The sequence below is a fragment of the Sorex fumeus genome, unplaced genomic scaffold (genome assembly GCF_029834395.1).
Source record: "Sorex fumeus unplaced genomic scaffold, SorFum_2.1 ptg000098l, whole genome shotgun sequence".
Taxonomy (NCBI): domain Eukaryota; kingdom Metazoa; phylum Chordata; class Mammalia; order Eulipotyphla; family Soricidae; genus Sorex; species Sorex fumeus.
In genome coordinates, this window is record NW_026606155.1 from 3,291,697 (window position 1) to 3,309,277 (window position 17,581).

At 54.8% G+C, this 17,581-nt stretch overlaps 1 protein-coding gene across 2 annotated transcripts in view; it reads right to left on the minus strand.

Annotated features, from left to right (window-relative positions):
• Window positions 1-10,780: 10,780 nt before the first annotated feature.
• SLC24A4 (solute carrier family 24 member 4) overlaps window positions 10,781-17,581 on the minus strand; it is a 139,981-nt gene continuing 133,180 nt past the window's right edge. For both annotated transcript variants that reach the window (XM_056134449.1, XM_056134448.1), the window contains exons 14-17: window positions 14,387-14,501; window positions 13,539-13,651; window positions 12,998-13,063; window positions 10,781-10,946 (exon numbers count right to left, since the gene is read on the minus strand). In XM_056134449.1, coding sequence (XP_055990424.1) covers window positions 10,794-10,946; window positions 12,998-13,063; window positions 13,539-13,651; window positions 14,387-14,501 — 447 coding nt within the window. In that variant the 3' untranslated portion in view covers window positions 10,781-10,793. The remainder of the gene's footprint in view (window positions 10,947-12,997; window positions 13,064-13,538; window positions 13,652-14,386; window positions 14,502-17,581) is intronic.

Consider the following 17,581-nt stretch of genomic DNA (forward strand, 5'->3'; position numbering starts at 1 on the left):
CTCTGAACTGACACTGGTCTCCTCAGGCCACAGTCCCTGTCTGTGCTTCTGTCGCTGCCTCACCTCCGCATGAGGTGCTCAGGGGCTCCAGTCAGAACCTTCCCGACTGTGGACTCACTTCCTTAAAGAGTGGCCGTGAGAGTGGTTGGGTGCTGAGGGACCAAGCTTCCGCTTCGGAGCTGCATGGGACTGACTTATCCATTCTTCTCCACCCTTGCCCGCTGTACGACCTGGGGAAACTTCCTTTACGTCTCTGGATCCACATTTCCTCTTCCCCGAAATGGGTAGAGGCAACCCTCGCTCCCAACTGCTCATGAAGATTTTATGAAAAGTGGTGAACTGTTGTCTCCTGAGAAGAAAAGACTTGAAGACTTGTCTCTTTGTCAACTTTCCTCCACATGATTGATTGACTTTTTGGCTTTGGTTTTGGTTATGGTTTTGGGGTCACACCTGACTGTGCTCAGGGCTTTCTCCTGACTCTGGATCACTCATGGAAGGCTTGGGGGTCCATATGGGGTGCCAAGGAGGATCAAACCCACCTTGGTCACATGCAAGGCAACTGCTCTACCTGCTGTACTATCTCTTTAGACCCCCGTGTTGACTCTCTCTCTCTCTCTCTCTCTCTCTCTCTCTCTCTCTCTTTTGTTTTGCTCTTTGAGTCACACCCACCGATACTCTGGGGTTACTCCTGGATTTACACTCAGGAATTACTCCTGGCAGTGCTCGAGGGACCATATGGGATGCTGGGGATCAAACCTGGGTCGGCCGCATGCAAGGCAAATGCCCTATCTGCTGTACTATCTCTCTGGCCCCCATTGTTGACTTTTAATCAGGCAGAAATAACACAGTTTAGGGGACACCCCTATGCCTTCCAGTCCTGTGACTTATCCGTGACAGGAGCCCAAGTGGTATGTTTTCATGTCTTAGGAAATTGGAATTCAGGGTTGCTGCTATTAATGCCAGAGACAGAGTGATTTTGAGGCCCAGGAACAGTGAATTGTCCCCAGAGTCTTGTCCCCAAAAACAACAGATGCTGACACTTTGGGATGTGGCCTTTGACCTGCCCAGACTCACTGCCTCTTATGCATAAATGCCAAAACTAAAGCCCTGGCTTTGGAGAAAAGAAACTGCTTGCCTGTGAGGCTGACCAGCAGGGATACAGGAAGTGATGCTCTTAGGAGTCTCCCTAATTTTAGAGCTGGAGCTGGAGTTGGTGATGCTCAGGGGCGTTCCTGGCTCTGTGCTCAGGTACCCGTCCTGGCAGTGCCGGGGGACCAGGGAGAGAATGAGGGTCATCCGCATGCAAGGAGGGCGCCTTCCCCCTGTAGAAGGAGAGTTCTCACAGGCTGAGGAGGGGAGTGGGCAAGGATGGGATGACGCTTTCAGCTTGTGAGCAAACGTCATCTCCTGTTAGGGACAGAAAGCGAAGGAAGAGGGAGGTTAAGGTTTGGGGACATTCTCTGCCCCCACTCCTGTCTTTCTCTGGCTCTTTAAGAGCCATAAAACTTGCAGGACCAAATGCTAAATGAAAACGGACAGTCCTTCGCTCCAAAGATAATGCAGATGGAGACAGCGACGAGAGCATCTGAAACCCCCGTGGTCCTCTAAGTGGGGGATCTATGGCCGTCACAGGTTCATGAAGTAGGTTCTCGCTTGGGGTGACCAGTGTGTCCTGTTGTCCCAACCTGAGGGGTCTTCCAGGACTTGGGGCAGTCAGTGCTAGCGCTGGTGGGCCCCAACCTAGGCCTAGGCCACTGGCCATCTCACAGGTGCCCCACTTTAGCCGCTGCCATATCCAACTCCTGGGGCTGGAGACGACTGGTCAGGGCCGCAGCTCCCAGGGGGGTCACCCTGGGTCCCACGCTCGGCTCGGCCTTACTGCCCGCCCTTGAACTCTGTGGGCTGCTGGGCTGGTTCTGAGTGCCAGGCTCAGAGTTTTCTCCCAGAGGGACAAATGTGGCAAGTTCTAAAGAAAAGATCCATTTATGACCTGCACTGGAGAACACGGTGAACTTGATTCAAGGAGGATCGCGGCCTCGGGCGCAGAGACAGTTCCAGAGGTGGGGCTCGGCTCCGAGCCCAAGGAAAGGGCAGAGAGTGGGACCTTCTGAGAGACACTCGGGTCAGGGGCCCGGCTCATAGACTGATTAGGACTCCTTTCTGCTGAATCATGCCAGGGGCCAGCCACGGGATGAGGAACCGCAGGACCTGGGACATCATCAGCCCTGGGGGAGGGCGGTGCTGGCCGAAATCAGCAGGATTCTGGCCAAGTCTGGACACCGCAGAGAAAAACAGGGAAGCCCCCAAGTCAGGGCCTGGCAGAGGAGTCTGGGGGAGCCAGAGAGAGGCCACAGGAGCCGTTGGTGCTCCTTGATTCCCAGGGAGTTTCTCTCTCAGCCCTAGCCCCAGAAATCCTCAGGAACCGGCATCAGAGACCGGAGTAAGAGGCCTGGACTGTCCCTATCTGTGTAGCTTCTGGCTCCTCTGAGTCGCAGTCTAGACACCCCAAAGGCCCCCCACTCAGGACCCGTCTGTAGGGTGGAGGCATGCGCGAGTTTATTTCAAATGGCAAGAGTTCTAGAGAATTACAAATACAGCCTTAACTGTCTAATCATGAAAGAAGAACTTACTGAAATATAATTATAGAAACAGATTTTTTTTTCTGGCTTGGAGGCTGGGGAGGCCCAGAAGGAAGCAGGCAGGGCCCTGTCCTGCTGGCCGGGGGGAGGCTGAGTGAGGACAGACCTGGGCTTGAGGAGAGAATTGAAGGTGTGATGTGGACGAGTCACAGAGGAGAGCGCACAGTGGGGGCAGAGATGGGTCAGATTCTTCCCCCCTCCCCGTGGCTCTGACCTGGTGGACATGGGGTGGACATGGTGGGCAGGCGATGAGCCAGAAGGCTCTCTCCACAGTTCAAGGATCTTTAGAGGCTGCCCTAGGGCCAAAGGGGAACTTGAAATTGCCTGGGGGAACTTCTAGAAAATATAAAAAACAATCGGGAGAGCCCCCGGGGTAAAATGATGAGGTATTGGGCTCACCCCAACACCTGTTAGCTGTATGGTGGTGCCACTGGCTTGCAGGCCTCAGAAATAAAGACTTCCTGGCATTCCTCACCTACCGGATGTAACCTGCCCACACGGCAGAGTCTGGCAAACTCCCCGTGGCGTACCCAATATGCCAAATACCAGTAACAATGATGGGTCTCATTCTCCTAACCCTGAAAGAGCCTTGAATGTGGCACTTTTTAGAATCTCAGGGCTAGGACGAAGGAGACGTTACTGGTGCCTGCTCGAGGCAATCAACGAACAACAGGATGATCGTGATTGTGATCCTCACCAGAAGTAGCCGAGAGACTCCATCCTGCACGTATCATATGGGATCAGCCAGGAGAAGGGCCAGGCCCGACCTGTGTTTCTCTGGCTTTGGGGTCTCAGATGGGGACACTGACATACTGAGAACCCAGGACACATGACCTGTAGGACCTTCAAAGCTTTACTGGACTAGAATGAGCAAGTCCTGGGGCTTCAGACAGGCTTGTTCTGCAGTCACAAACAGCTGGCGTTCAGGTGTCGGAGCAACTGACGGGCTCTGGGCTTGAGGTTGGTCGTATGGGCTATGTTGGAGGTTGCAGGCGGGGGAAGATGCCACACGGTGCTAGAGATCAAACTCCAGTCTTCTGTGAGATGCCAAGCCTGTACTTGGCCCTCTGAACACCTCCCCAGCCCTGACCAACACCTAAAACGCCTTTCTAACCACCTGCGGGGAAGCTCCTGATGAGTAGGAAAGGGCCGGTCATTGCAAACTCCAGTTGGCAAAGGTGAGTAACGAAATTTTGGCTCTGTTTTTATTTTATTTCCAATGATAGCACTTGGATATCTGTCACTGTCCTCCCGTTCATCGATTTGCTCGAGCGGGCCCAGTAATGTCTCCATTTTGAGACTTGTCACCGTGTTTGGCATATCAAATACATCATGGGCAGCTTGCCAGGTAGTTTTGAAAAAACTTCAAGACTCAATCTTTGGTAAATTGATTTTTTTCCCCCTCAGTGTGTCAAGAGAAGTGGTTTCAGATAGCCATTATTTCCGTCTGAAGAACTCATGCCAGAGGTTGGAGAGATAGAACAGTGGGGAAGGTGCTTGCTCTATGCGGCCAACCTCAGTTCCATCCCTGGCATCCCATGCAGTCCCCTGAGCACCACTAGGAGTGATCTCTGAGTGTAGTCAGAAGTAGCCCCTGAGTATTTCCAGATGAGGACCCCAAACAAAAAAATAGATAAATAAATGCTTAAAAAAACTTATTCCAGGGGTCAGAGAGATAGCATAGGGCTTGAGTCACTCGCTCTGCATGTTGCCAACCCCAGTCTGATCCCCGTACCTTTATAGTCCCCTAATCACTGCTAGGAGTAAGGGCAGCCACTGGGTGTGGTCCGCAAACCCCAGCCCCCAACAACAACAACAACAAAAGAATCAGTGCCAAACCAACAAATATATATATATATATCCGTTAAGCAGTAACTTGAAAGGCTCTGTCAGGGACATCAGCGCGTGTGCCTTTATTTTATTGACAGTGTACAGATTTTGAGATATCGCATGACAATACTGACTGCTAGATTTCTTATCCAGGTTTAGTTCATATTTATTCTAGATTCGTCTTCACAATAAAAAAGAAACTCATGCCAGGGCTTAGGAACCAATGAGAGTGATTCATTTCGATTTAATGACGCTTTTATTAAACTAAGAATCTCAGGTCACAGCCTCCACAGTGCAGGAGGTCACAGTTATTGAAAAAATAAATAGCAAGATAAATAGATTTTATTATTTACAACTTTTCCGCACGTTGCTTCTGTGCGGCCCATAAGAGTCTCTTCCTTAAGAGAGAAGGGACAGAGACAAGGACACCCAAAGCCAACGTGGCAGCCACACCTTGCTGGGGACTCCAGCCATCACCTCCCACATCCCTGGTTTGGGACATCATCAAGAGGTCTCTTAACACAGTCGAATCATTCTACCTATTTAATAGATCCTGGGTGATCCCCCCCCTCCCCCCGGAACATCCCTCCTCCCCCGCCCGACTCTACAGGAAGCCCCACTGGTCTCTCCTGCCTGGGCCCTTTCCTGGCCACGGCTGGCTAGCTGCACCCCCTCCTCTCTTGGCCCCCCAAGGTCTCTGTGTCCAGACGTCCAGTGAGCACTCCTGGCTGGTTGGGAGGGACAGGGAGTGTGCCCTCTGAACTGGACCCCAGTAGCCCAGACACAGGGATTCAGCATCACTCTGTCCAAGGGGCCCCCCAAAACCCTTGATGAGAGCCAGGCAGAGGATCTCTTAAGGGCATGAGCTTTTAAGACCCGGGCTGGGGGGCTGGGTGCCTGGGGGTCAGGAAGAATCCACCAGAACATGGCTTGGACAGGCCGGGCGGCCAGGTGTGACACCCAGACTGCCAGCAGGAAGGAAGAGACTCACACCTTCTGCAGAAAGGGGTGTATATGTGTTCAGCAGTTTGGGGGGTGCCCACCTTGAGGACCGGGGCGCGGGGGCAGGAAAGCTCTGTGTGACCCACCACCGGGGGCTTCCCCCCTCCGCACTAAGGCTGAACACATCCAACCACAGGACTTACAGGCCGCACATTCTTTCTAGCAGAAGAGAAGTTTCCAGCGGCGGGGAGAGGGAGGAGACGCACATACTTTCTCCGGGAAAGGAATCGTTGGCCTCCGCGATGGAAAAGCGGCCGCCAAAGGCTGCCTGAAAAGCTGCTATTGGAAATCTGGCCCCAGCGGTTGGCAGGCTGGGCCGGGCCGCGTCTGTCAGCAGCCCTGCAACCCGGGAGCTGCCAAGTCGGAGCCCCGAGGGAAGGGGTGAGAGAGGCGAGTCTTGGGCTCAGTCTTCTCGCAGGCTGAGAGTTTCTAACGCTCCCAGCTGCCGTTTCTGCACCGCCCTGAGCCCCGTCTGGTTTCTATGTTTCTACCACCAAACCTGGCATCAGGATCTAGCCTGGGGAGGGGGAGGGGGAGGGGGAGGGAGTCAGGGGCTCTGGCCCTGCGAGAAGTGGGAGACAGACCCCACCTGGAGCTGGCGAGGAACCACCTTAGAGATACAAGGTACCCAACCACCTTAGAGATACAAGGTACCCAACCTGCAGCTTGTGGCAGAGACTGTGGAGTGGGAGGCATTTGTTACTGCAAACTTGGAATGTTTAAGTTCGCCCTAAAGTAGCCTGAGCTCTCCTGGCTCCCGGCTGGCTCCTGGGGGCCACGGGGAGAGGCCCTGCCCGTGGAGCTCAGAGGGTGGCCGTCCCTCATGGGGGTGCACTGCGAGGGGCTTATCTGGGGGCCTCCAGCAAGCCGGAAGCAGTGAAGGTCCCAGCTGAGCTCTCCTGTCGATGGGTCCCCCCTACAGACCCACCCCGCTGTCCCCCGCCAGGTTGTATCCTTCGGGTTGTCCGTTGGCAAGGCTGAGCACGACCCCCTGCACCCCGCCCGGAACTAGCCATGTGGGCAGACGAGCAACAGAACTTGGGTCCCAGCCTGCGTCCAGGGCCCTTCCTACCGTGCACGCGCCCGAGACTGTGGGGCGGATGGGACCCCTCTCCCGCAGAGGCTGTGTTTGAGAGACCCCCGCGAGAGAGCATGCATGTGTCCACACCGGGCTGACTCAGCTGACACCCAGTGGGATTCTCTGGGACTCCGGGTGGGGTGAGGGGCCGTGCCCCCCTCCCCCAAAAGCATCTCCAGGAAACTTCTGGACGTTTCCTTGGGCACAAAGTGGCGAGAAGCGGCTAAGATATGAATGGTGCCCACCTGGCACAGACCCCTCGGCTGTCTCTGCCCAGAATGAGGAAATCCCAGAACGAGGCTCTGAGGGTGCCGGTGGGACGAGGAACCCTCTGGAAGCCTTGGAGAACAGGCTGGACATGGACCCCACATGCTAGTCCTAGGGGCCACCCGGCTGGGAGATCTGCTGAGACCGGGGCCCACGTGCACATAGACAGGAGCTCAGCCTGGAGGGGGGAGTCACAGGGCTTTGAAAGAGAAGCACCCCAGCTTCCCCGGGGCTCATGGGGACGTCCCATGCCCACACCCAGCTCATCCCGGGCTTTTGCTTCCTTCTAGCTAAACCCCAGGAGCAAAGCCCCCAATATGGAGAAATGCTATCCTCTCCAATATGCAACCCCCCCAATATGGAGCAATATGGAACCCCAGGAACCAAGTGCTCCCTCTGCTGCCCCCTTCATAAAGGGAGAGAGGTCTGGAGAGAGAGTCTGTGCTCAGGGGTCCTGGAGCCGGGGTTCCTGATGCCAACAAGTATACAAATGGGGCGGGTAAGAGAGGGCTTGTCCCTGGGCCCTGTGCCCCCTGGAAGGCCAGACTCAGGAGACAGGAGGTCAGCTCTGTGATGACCTCACAGGTGCGGGGTGGGGGCGGGGAGTAACTGGCGGAAATGCAGGGGCAGGGGTGGCCCTTAGAGGGGGCCCAGGAAGCCTGGGCAGGGTCAGTGTACTGACCCGTTCCAGGGTTCTGACCCTAAGCTTTATGCCCTGGTTGACCCAGAACTTTTCTCCAGGACCAGGCTGTTGCAGAGGGGTTAACGGGCTCAGTCTCCAGCCTGACCAAGATTGGGTCAGAAGGAAAATTCCAGAAAGCAACAGGAACCGCTTGCTTCTGCTTCTAGAGGTATTTTTCTGAGTGTAATGGTTCCTTTTCCTCTCTTGCCCCCAGTTAATGGAGCTAAATTTACCTTTCTTTCTTTTTTATTTTATTTTTTTGCCTATTTCCACAGCAGAGTAATTACCCCATGCTAATTAGTTTTAGGAATAAAATAAAGGAAGCTATCCTACAGAGTTCATGAAAGCAATCTTTTCAAATGAAGGCCTAATTATTCAAGTAATGCCTTAAATTTCTGATGGAAAAATATTTCGTTAAAAAAGGAATCTTTCTCCTACAGTGGTGTGTGTGTGTGTGTGTGTGTGTGTGAGAGAGAGAGAGAGAGAGAGAGAGAGAGTGTGTGTGTGATGCATGTATTTTTTCTCAGCTAAAATAAATGCACAGCTCCTTTAAGGACGCTACATTGGCACATCAAAGTCAAAGAAAATTTGCCGTGAGGAGGACTCTAGATTTAGTGCTCAGCTCACATTCAAAACATTCTTATTTCTTGTTTGTTTTGGGGTGCCACAGCTAGAAGTGCTTGGGGCTTAGTCCTGCTTCTGAGCTCAGGGATCCCTGTGGGGGGGCTCAGGGGACTCTATGCACTATTGGGGGTCAAATCTGGATAGGCTGTGTGCAAGTGGCATTACTTGCTGTACCATTTCTCTGGCCCCTCAAAACTTTTTTTTTTTAAAGTCTCAAACAGCAACTTCAATAATCTCTCTGCTGGAGGAGGAGCCGTCTCTGAAAACCAGGCTGGGATCTAAGAACACTGCCAGGACATCGGGGTATATGTTGGGGGCTCTGAGCGAAAAAGCATCTTTTGGTCTTTATAAAAAAAAAAAGGTTGAGAACCAGAGAAGGCTTGTGACTAAAGCAGTGGATAGCCAGATTCAGCAGTCACTGTCACTGTCCTCCTGTTGTTCATTGATTTGCTCGAGCAGGCCCAGTAACGTCTCCATTGTGAGACTTGTTGTTACTGTGTCTGGCATATTGAATACGCCACGGGGAGCTTGCCAGGCTTTGCTGTGCGGGTGGGATACTCTCGGTAGCTTGCCGGGCTCTCCGAGAGGGGCAGAGGAATCGAACCCGGGTCGGCCCCGTTGGCTGTGTGCAAGGCAAACGCCCTACCACTGTGCTATCGAGACTGACTAAGATGGTCACAGAGGAGCCGAGGCACCAAGGGAGCATCTAAGTAGCAGGTAAGTTGGACTCGGTACAAGCGGACCCCTCCTGACACCTGCCCAAAGAGCCCACAGGACGGGCTGAGCCCCGAGGAGTGGGGGGGGCAGGCTGCTCTTCTACTCCCCCTTGCCTTGCGTCCCTGTGGAGGGTGCCAAGGCTCCCTTTCCCGGGAACAGGCAGAAACAGAAGCTCATGGAAACTTGGATATGAAGGATACCCGGCCAGTCCTGCCAGGAGGGCACATAGCGGTTCCCATAGCTCCCAACGCTCTAAATTTCCTCCTGATGACCCCTGCGATCCCTGACCTCCCGTTACTAAGGTGTGAGGAAACTCTCTTCCTGCACAACCCAGTCATCAGAGAAACAAGGAGATGCCAGAGCGTGGTGTCACTGATAACACTGATGTGAAGTGAGAAGAGTAGAGAGAGGCCCCCGGGGACTCTAGGAGTCACACCCAACCACTTCCTCCTTCCGAAACTCCAGGGGCTCTTAAAGAGCCCCAGATTCCATGGGGGGGGGTGCAGGCTGGACCTCCCTGTCCCAGAAACCAACAACTACAACCTTCCCACGCATCACCAAGCCCCGCAAACTCCCTCCTCGTCTCCCTGTTCACGTGGCCCAGTGTCTCGTGCAAAATATCCCAATATTAAAAGTGCTTCAGATTGGATAGACGTTTACAATAGAAACATTAAAAAAATAAAAAAAAACCTCTATACAAAATTAATTGTGCTTTTTTTTTTTACCCAGAAACCACGAAGGGTTTTGTATTCATAAATCTTTTTAATATATATATATATTTATATATATGTAGTTGAGTGCTGTGAAGCAATCGAAAATAGTTTCATCACTTTCTAGCTAGTTCTGGGTCAGCCTCTCGTACCTGGCCTTCTAGGCGTGGTCAACTATAAGCTTCGAGAAACTTCGAGAGACTCCCCAGGTGTGGATTTGTCCTACGTGGCTCTGGCCTAGCAGAGAACAATTGCGCAGGTTTCCGGGATATCATTTCTTCACTGGTCATTAACCAGGACTCTTGGGCACGCTCCTCCCGGCTCAGCGGGCTGTGACATTCGTCGGGCATATAAATAATTGGGTCTTTCATCAGGGAGGTTGGGAAAGAAAGCATTATTAGCAAAGACAAGACAAACCTCAGTGAACCGTGCACGACCCACACAGAGACAGTGGGCCTGGACGGTTGTGGGGGGGGGGGTCTCTGGTTAGAACCAGGTGACTGCTGGACTGTCACACGGCCCCTGGGGCCTGTCGGGTTCATCTTGCAGAAGCGTGACCGCCAAGGTTCCCCGCCGGGAAGCATGTGTTTCAAGTAGGACGGTCTCAATGCCAGTGAGTTTTGAATATGTGACTCATTCTCTGAATGCAACGATAAGAGTGACGGGCATGGCCACTCGTGTCTGTCTCTCCTGCTGTGCAAAATTGTTTCCATCTCGGCTGTTGTTGGGGTCCAGAAAAGAAGGGTGCGATGTCTGTGGTCATAGATCCCCTCCCCAGACCTCTAGGGTGAGGTCTCGGCCCCTGCGAAGCACGGGGGGGCTTCCGATAAAAACGCTGCTGGCTCTTGTCTGTGCTTTGTACAGGAGAGCACCCATTCTGGATCCAGGGGGGGTCTTTACTATTCCACACTCAACCCAGGAGACCCCCCGCTCGCCAACGTCGCCACACAAGAGACGGACAAACTGCTCCCTGCGAGTCCTGCTGGAGAAAGGGTCCCAGAGGGAGCAAGGGACGGCTCCCGACTAGCCCGGCCCATGTCTGAGCTCAGACCCATGCCAGGATGCACAAAGAGCTCTCGCCAGCCTTGCCTGGGGACCGGGACAGCAGGAGGACACCCAGACCTCGTGCGCCACCTCCAGCCCAGGACAGAGGACGGGCGTCAGCAGGAGAGACGCGTGGGGTGCAGGAGAGAGGGGGCGCCGGGCCGGCCTCCGGAACAGCGCCCGGGGGGGCACAGGCTTGGTTAGTCGTCTTCTCGGCACATGGGCAAGTTGACGAAGGTGAAGACGTTGAACTCGATCATGATGGAGAAGCACAGGAAGATGGCATAGAGGACCAGCACGTAGACGCCCAGCTTCCGGTCCAGCCTCCACTTGTTCAGGTGGATGCCCAGGACCTGAGTGAGAGGACGCGGGGGTCAGCGAGGGTGGGAGAGACCACCGCGCCAAGCGCGCCCTGCCCAGGGCAGGGGGGCCGGTAGGGGTTCAGCCTGCTTAAGACTCGCCTGAGAGGGCTGGAGCGATAGCACAGTGGGGAGGGCATTTGCCCTGCATGCGGCCGACCTGGGTTCGATCCCTGGCATCCCATACGGTCCCCTGAGCACTGTCAGGAGTAATTCCTGAGTGCAGAGCCAGGAGGAACCCCTGTGCATCTCCGGGTGTGATCCCCCCCCCCAAAAAAAAAAAGATTTGCCTGAGTCCAGGCTCTGTGCTCACAGGGCTGGCTGCCTGGGCCAGCCCTCCCCACTGGAAAATCCTTTCCTAGGGGTGTGGTGCCCTCTGGGCCCCTGCCAGGCACTATGGTGCCTCTCCCCCTCCCTTCCAGGTGCCTAGGGTTGAGTTGGCCCACCAGGGAAACTTCTGCCCTAGAACTGGACACGCTCAACCCTCGAGAGCAACTTCCAATGCTGTCCTGTGGGCTGGCCAACTCCTGCTTGGACACCCTTTTCTTTTCTTTTTTTGCTTTTTGGGTCACACCCGGCAATGCTCAGGGGTGACTCCTGGCTCTGCACTCAGGAATCACTCCTGGCGGTGCTCAGGGGACCATGTGGGATGCTGGGAATCGAACTTGGGTCGGCCACATGCAAGGCAAACACTCTACCTGCTGTGCTATTGCTCTAGCCCCACCTTTTTTCTTTTCTTCCTTTTTTTTGCTTTCGTTTTAGGGTTACACCCGGCAGTGCTCAGATTTTACTCTGTGCTCAGGGATTACTCCTGGTGGTGCTCAGGGACACACCTGAGGTACCAAGGTCCTTTTTTTTTTTTTTAAAGAGCCTATTTATTTAAAATTTCTGATATCAGGTGGGCAGCCACTATTTCTTGCATCGACAGAGATTCTTAAAGGTGGCTGATGGAGTGGGAGGCTCAACAGTGAAAAACCTCATTTGTTCAGGTGCCGAGGTTCTAACCTGGGCTGGCCAGGGGCAAGCACCCACGCTGCGCTGTACTACTGCTCTGGCCCCCCTGCTTGGCCACGTTCTAGCCCTGCGGCTCTGAGCAAGTCACAAGCCCCCGAGTCTCAGTTGCTCCTGCACCCTGGATGAAAGGTCCCACCAGACAGCCATGAAGGGAGTGAAGCCAAGTGCCTCCCAGCCCTGGGCACTGGATCGCAGTGGATCCTGAGGGTAGACCCATGAGCCCACCTCTGCCGGCTCAGCTGGGCATGAGGAGGGGGCATCGCTCTTGCCAGCACCAGCAGGAGGGCACTGCAAGGTGGCTTGAAGGGAGGGAATCATTTCCATCATTTCTGGGGGCTGGAGCAATAGCACAGCGGGTAGGGTGTTTGCCTTGCACGTGGCCAACCCAGGTTCAATTCCCAGCATCCCATATGGTCCCCCAAGCACCGCCAGGAGCAATTCCTGAGTGCAAAGCCAGGAGTAACCCCTGAGCATCGTCGGGTGTGACTCAAAAAGCAAAACAAAACAAAACAAAAAAAAAACATTTCAATAATTTCTGTTGGTGACTTGGGGAAAGCTCTGTGGCGGACGCCGGTGTTTTCGGCAAGGGTTCGGGTTCTTGGTGGTACCCGTGCGTGTCTGTCTTCTGGCCTCGCCCCTGACCATCTGCGGGAGTGAGGAGGGCTCTCTGAGGCAAGGTGGGGGACTGGGCAGCACCAGGTCCAGTGTGCCTGAGCCTCCTAGGTAGGGCCTGTGAGGACTGGTGGGCCAGGGCTGAGCACCTGTCTCTAGCGTAGGGTCATGGGTTCCAATCCCGTCTGACCCACCAATTGATGAACACCACTGGGAGGGGTGCGATCCCCAGTGAGCATCGAAACTGAAAAATGGGCCAGTGCCACGGGCAGGAAGTGCAGCCTCTGGTGAGCACGTGTGAGCACTGCAGCCTGGTGTGCAACCTTCCCCCACCCCACCCCCACGCCCCTGCCCCAACAATCCCAAGCACCACCTCCAAGCGAAGAGGGAGAGAACAAATACGGAAGGAAAGGACTTACCGTGAGTGCCACAGAGCCCAGCAGCAGGACCACGGAGTAGACCAGTCCCCGGCTGTTGATCGTCACCTGCAAGAATAAGTCCAGACACCTGACTCTTGGGCTGGAACGATAGCACAGCGGGTAGGGCGTCTGCCTTGCACGCGGCTGACCCAGCCGACCTGAGTTCAATTCCTCCGCCCCTCTCGGAGAGCCTGGCAAGCTACCGAGAGTATCTCGCCCGCACGGCAAAGCCTGGCAAGCTACCCGTGATGTATTCAATATGCCAAACATAGTAACAAGTCTCACAATGGAGACGTTACTGGGTCCACTCAAGCAAATCGATGAACAATGGGAGGACAGTGCTACAGTGCAGTGCTACCTCTCAGGGATGCTCGGGACCCCTTTCTCTAGGAAGTCCCCCCAGGCATTCCCTGCCTGTCAGAGGAAATGGTACGGAAGGGACAGGGTTGTCAGTCATAGGAACACAGCAAGAGGTGGCCAATGTACCAGGGCTCTGGCCAGCACTACTTCCCACAAAGGACTTGCGTTGAGAGGGCCTTACCGTGGACCCGTAGTTAATGACCATGGTCTGCAGCCCCCACGGTATGCCGAGACCCACAAGGATGTCGAACACGTTGCTTCCGATGGTGTTGGAGACCGCCATGTCGCCGAGGCCTGGAGGACAAGGGACACCTGTCATCTGGAACCCTGTGTCCACCCACAGCTGTTCTCAGAGAGGGACTCCTCCTCAGGTGCCCTGCAGTCTGGGAAACTTTGGGGGGGAGGGGGTTGAAGACCCTCTTACTTCCTGAAGGCTCAGGGGCTGTCATAGGTGGGCCCAGCCCCAGGCCAGCCCTCCCTTGATACCAGCGCTGTCCTGGCATGAGTTCACAGCTGTGGTCAGGCTGTCACCTCAGGGCCAGGCTGGGGTCATGGGCCTTAGGCCTTCTGTCCTGGCCCTCGGCAGAGTGGACTCTGCCCTGCCCGGGCAGGGAAGATGCTTCTGAAAGGGCCTGACGGGTATGGCCAGCACCTGAGGAAGTCTGTCCCGGGGCAGAGCTCTGCATCAGGAGATGGAGTCGGACAAACGGTCCCTGCCTGACCCTCCCCTCATCTATGACGATGGTCTGAAGCTGACAGCATGAGCAGCTGGGACCCCCGGCACTGCAGACCGGAGAGAAGCAGCCTGGGTCCCCCCAACCTCCTCCCCGGGCTGTCCATGCCCCCTCAAGGGCCCCCTGTCCCTGCCTCCCTGAGCCCAGGGCTAGGAGAACAGGGCCTGGGAAGGGACGAGTAAGCAGCTCCCGAGAAACTCACCCTGAGCTGCTCGCACAGCAGGAACACACAGAGACCCCCACCCGGCTGCGAGTGGCCCTCACTGGAGCTGCCGGGAGGGCCCAGCTCACCCACCTTGCCTGGCCACGATCAGGCTGGCCATGCAGTCTGGAACGCTCGTGCCCGCTGCCAGGAAGGTGATGCCCATGATGACGTCGGGGATACCCAGAGTGTAGCCGATGATGGTTACCTGCAGGGGGAGGGTGGCGGGGGGTGGGGCGCTCAGGATGAGCCCCGCACCCCTGGCTCAGGAGCGGCCCTGGTGTGACCCTCGGTCAAACCTGGAACAGGCCTCTATGCTTTGTTTTGTTTTGCTCTTTTGGGTCACACCCGGTGATGCACCAGGGTCATTCCTGGCTCTGCACTCAGGAATTACTCCTGGCGGTGGTCAGGGGACCATATGGGATGCTGGGAATTGAACCCGGGTTGGCCGCGTGCAAGGCAAACACCCTCCCCGCTGTACTACTGCTCCAGCCCTGCCTCAATGCTTTAAAGGAAAAAAGTCCTTGTTTCAAAGAAATTAAATCACGGTTTTAAATAAGTTAAAGACTGAAGTCAAATGGAAATAAAAATTACCCATGAGGACTGGAGCGCTTGTACTCACCCGACTCAGATTCTATCCCCGGCCCTTCCTATGGTTCCCCGAGCCCGCCAGGAATTATTTTGAGCACAGAGCCAGGAGTCAGCCCTGAGCACCACTAGGTGTGCTCTCACCCCCAACCTTGCCCTGTACTCCACAAACATGGCGCACTGGCCAATGGCCCTCTGAGTTGGTGTTTAGAACACCCACCCCTCCCCCAGCCCTGGGTCTGGTTAAGAAGCAGCCTGCCTGGGCCCAAGCTAGTGCTTCTGAGACAGGAGCTAGGGCCTGAGAATCTGCATTCCCGGCTCAGGTAACTGGACGCCGAGACTGAACGACCCTACCAACACGTGTTTTGCATCAATGTGTCTGTGGGATACCTTTCCACCTCAGGTCAGACGCAAGGCTGCGTCCTCGGGGGCAGCTCAGGGTCTCCGACCTGGGGCCTCTAAGCCTCCGTGATGCTGCGAGTTTAGAAAGGGAAGCAAAGCCCAGGGCTGGGAGGCCGGGAAGTGACTGCCCCCCCCCCCCAGGGGTGCCAGGGGCCAGGCGGATCACTGACTGTGAGGTTCCTTGTTCAAGAACCTTCACCCCGACAACCTGCAGAGGTGAGGTCGACACTGCTCCCTGGGGCCCCCCTCAGGGCACAAGCAAGACCAGCACCTGTACCTCAGGGAGCCTAGCGCCAGGCGGGGAGGAGGGGCTGGTGAGGTCTGTCCCTCCCACTGTCCTGCTGAGGTTTGACAGGGGCTTCCCGTGACACCCGCCCCCCGCTCCCAGCATGCCCTTAGCTGAGCATCTGCTTTAAGACGATGCGTGGGGTGAAAAGCTCAACCTCACTGCTAGTGCGTGGCCCTGATTTTAATGACTCAGTTCTCCTCGGCAATTAAACACATTCCACACACTTGTTAATCTCACTTTCCTTCATTCTCCTACCCACTCAAACGTCAAGAAAGGCTTTCTAATTTTTGTTTGCTTGGGGCCACACCCAGCGGCACTCAGGGATCACTCCTGGCTGGCTTGGAGGACCCTATGGGGTGCTGGGGATGCAATTCAGATCGGCCATATGCAAGGCAAAGGCTCTCTGTACTATTGCTTTGGCCCAAGCACTTTTATTTTTTAATTAGGAATGTGCTTTGGTAAGAGAAACATTGGGTCCTTCCTTCCAAACTTAGAGGTGAGCTTCCCTGCAGCCCTCCTCAGGAAAATGGGAAAATTCCAACCACTGAATTTGGGGCTGAGCGATAGCATAGCAGTAGGGCGTTTGCCTTGCACGCAGCCAACATGGCCGACCCGAGTTCGATTCCTCCGCCCCTCTCGGAGAGCCCGGCAAGCTACCGAGAGTATCTCGCCCGCATGGCAGAGCCTGGCAAGCTCCCTGTGACGTATTCGATATGCCAAACACAGTAACAACAAAGTCTCCAATGGAGACGTTACTGGGCCCGTTAGAGCAAATCAATGAACAACAGGAGGACAGTGACAGTGAAGTTGGGGCTGGGGAATATCAGGCCTGAGAAATGCCAGGGCCAAGCCCTGGAGTGGGAGGAGGCACACCGCTACTTCCCACCAGCTGTCCACTCCCATGTCACCTGTGATGTTACAGACACACGTGTGATGTTAAGGAAATGTGTGTGATCTTATAGACGTGTGATGTTACGGATACATGTGTGACGTTACAGACATGTGTATGATGTTACAGGCACGTGTGTGATGTTAAAGGCATGTATGTGATGTTGCCAACACATGTGTGATGTCATAGGCCCATGTGTGATGTTACAGACACGTGTGTGATGTATCTGTATTGTATCTGATGTTACAGACATGTGTGTGAGGTTACAGACCTGTGTTAGATGTGCCCATATCATAGATGTTACAGACATACGTGACATTACAAACGTGTGTGTGATATGTCTGTATCGTATGCAGCATTACAGACAAGTGTGTAATATGACGGACGTGTGTGATGGGCCTGATTTGCATGTAATGTTACAGATACCATGCCCGTATGTATCGTCTGTGAGTTAAGCTATGGATTTCTAAAAGGCCCTTGGCAGAAAAATGGTTCTCGCCTGACTTAAGGCTTCATCTTCACTGTCCTGGACAGTCCCTCCGTTCTGGAGGGGGCTGGACACTGGCTAATTGCTGCTCTCCTTCCCCATCAACAACACACGTGAGCACACGGAGTCACACATGCACACACACGCATGCACACAGCACACACCAGTACACTCACAGAAGCATCATTTACAGGTTTGTGAATATGCACATATACACGCATACGCACACACACACACACAGAGGCACCATATACTGGCGTGTGAACATGCATGCATATATATGAACACAAACACAGACACACTCACACATACATTCAGAGAGGCACTATGTACAGACGTGTGAACATACACGCATACACATGCACACAAACACACACACACACTCACCCACACACAGAGGCATCCCCAGGGGACTCTGCCCTTCTCGAACCTTTCACCTTCCCTGGTGAGTGACTTGCACCCTGGGGGGCCGTGTGTCCCCCCCCCACCAGTTCAGATCTGGGGTCTGAGCAGGCTTCTGGTCTCCCTTGCCCTCGAGAGACAATGAGGCTCACCCTCACTTCTGGGAGGGGGATGACACACAGAGAGGTGCCACCAGCCCACTGTCCTCTGGGTCACTCTTCCCCCAATGGC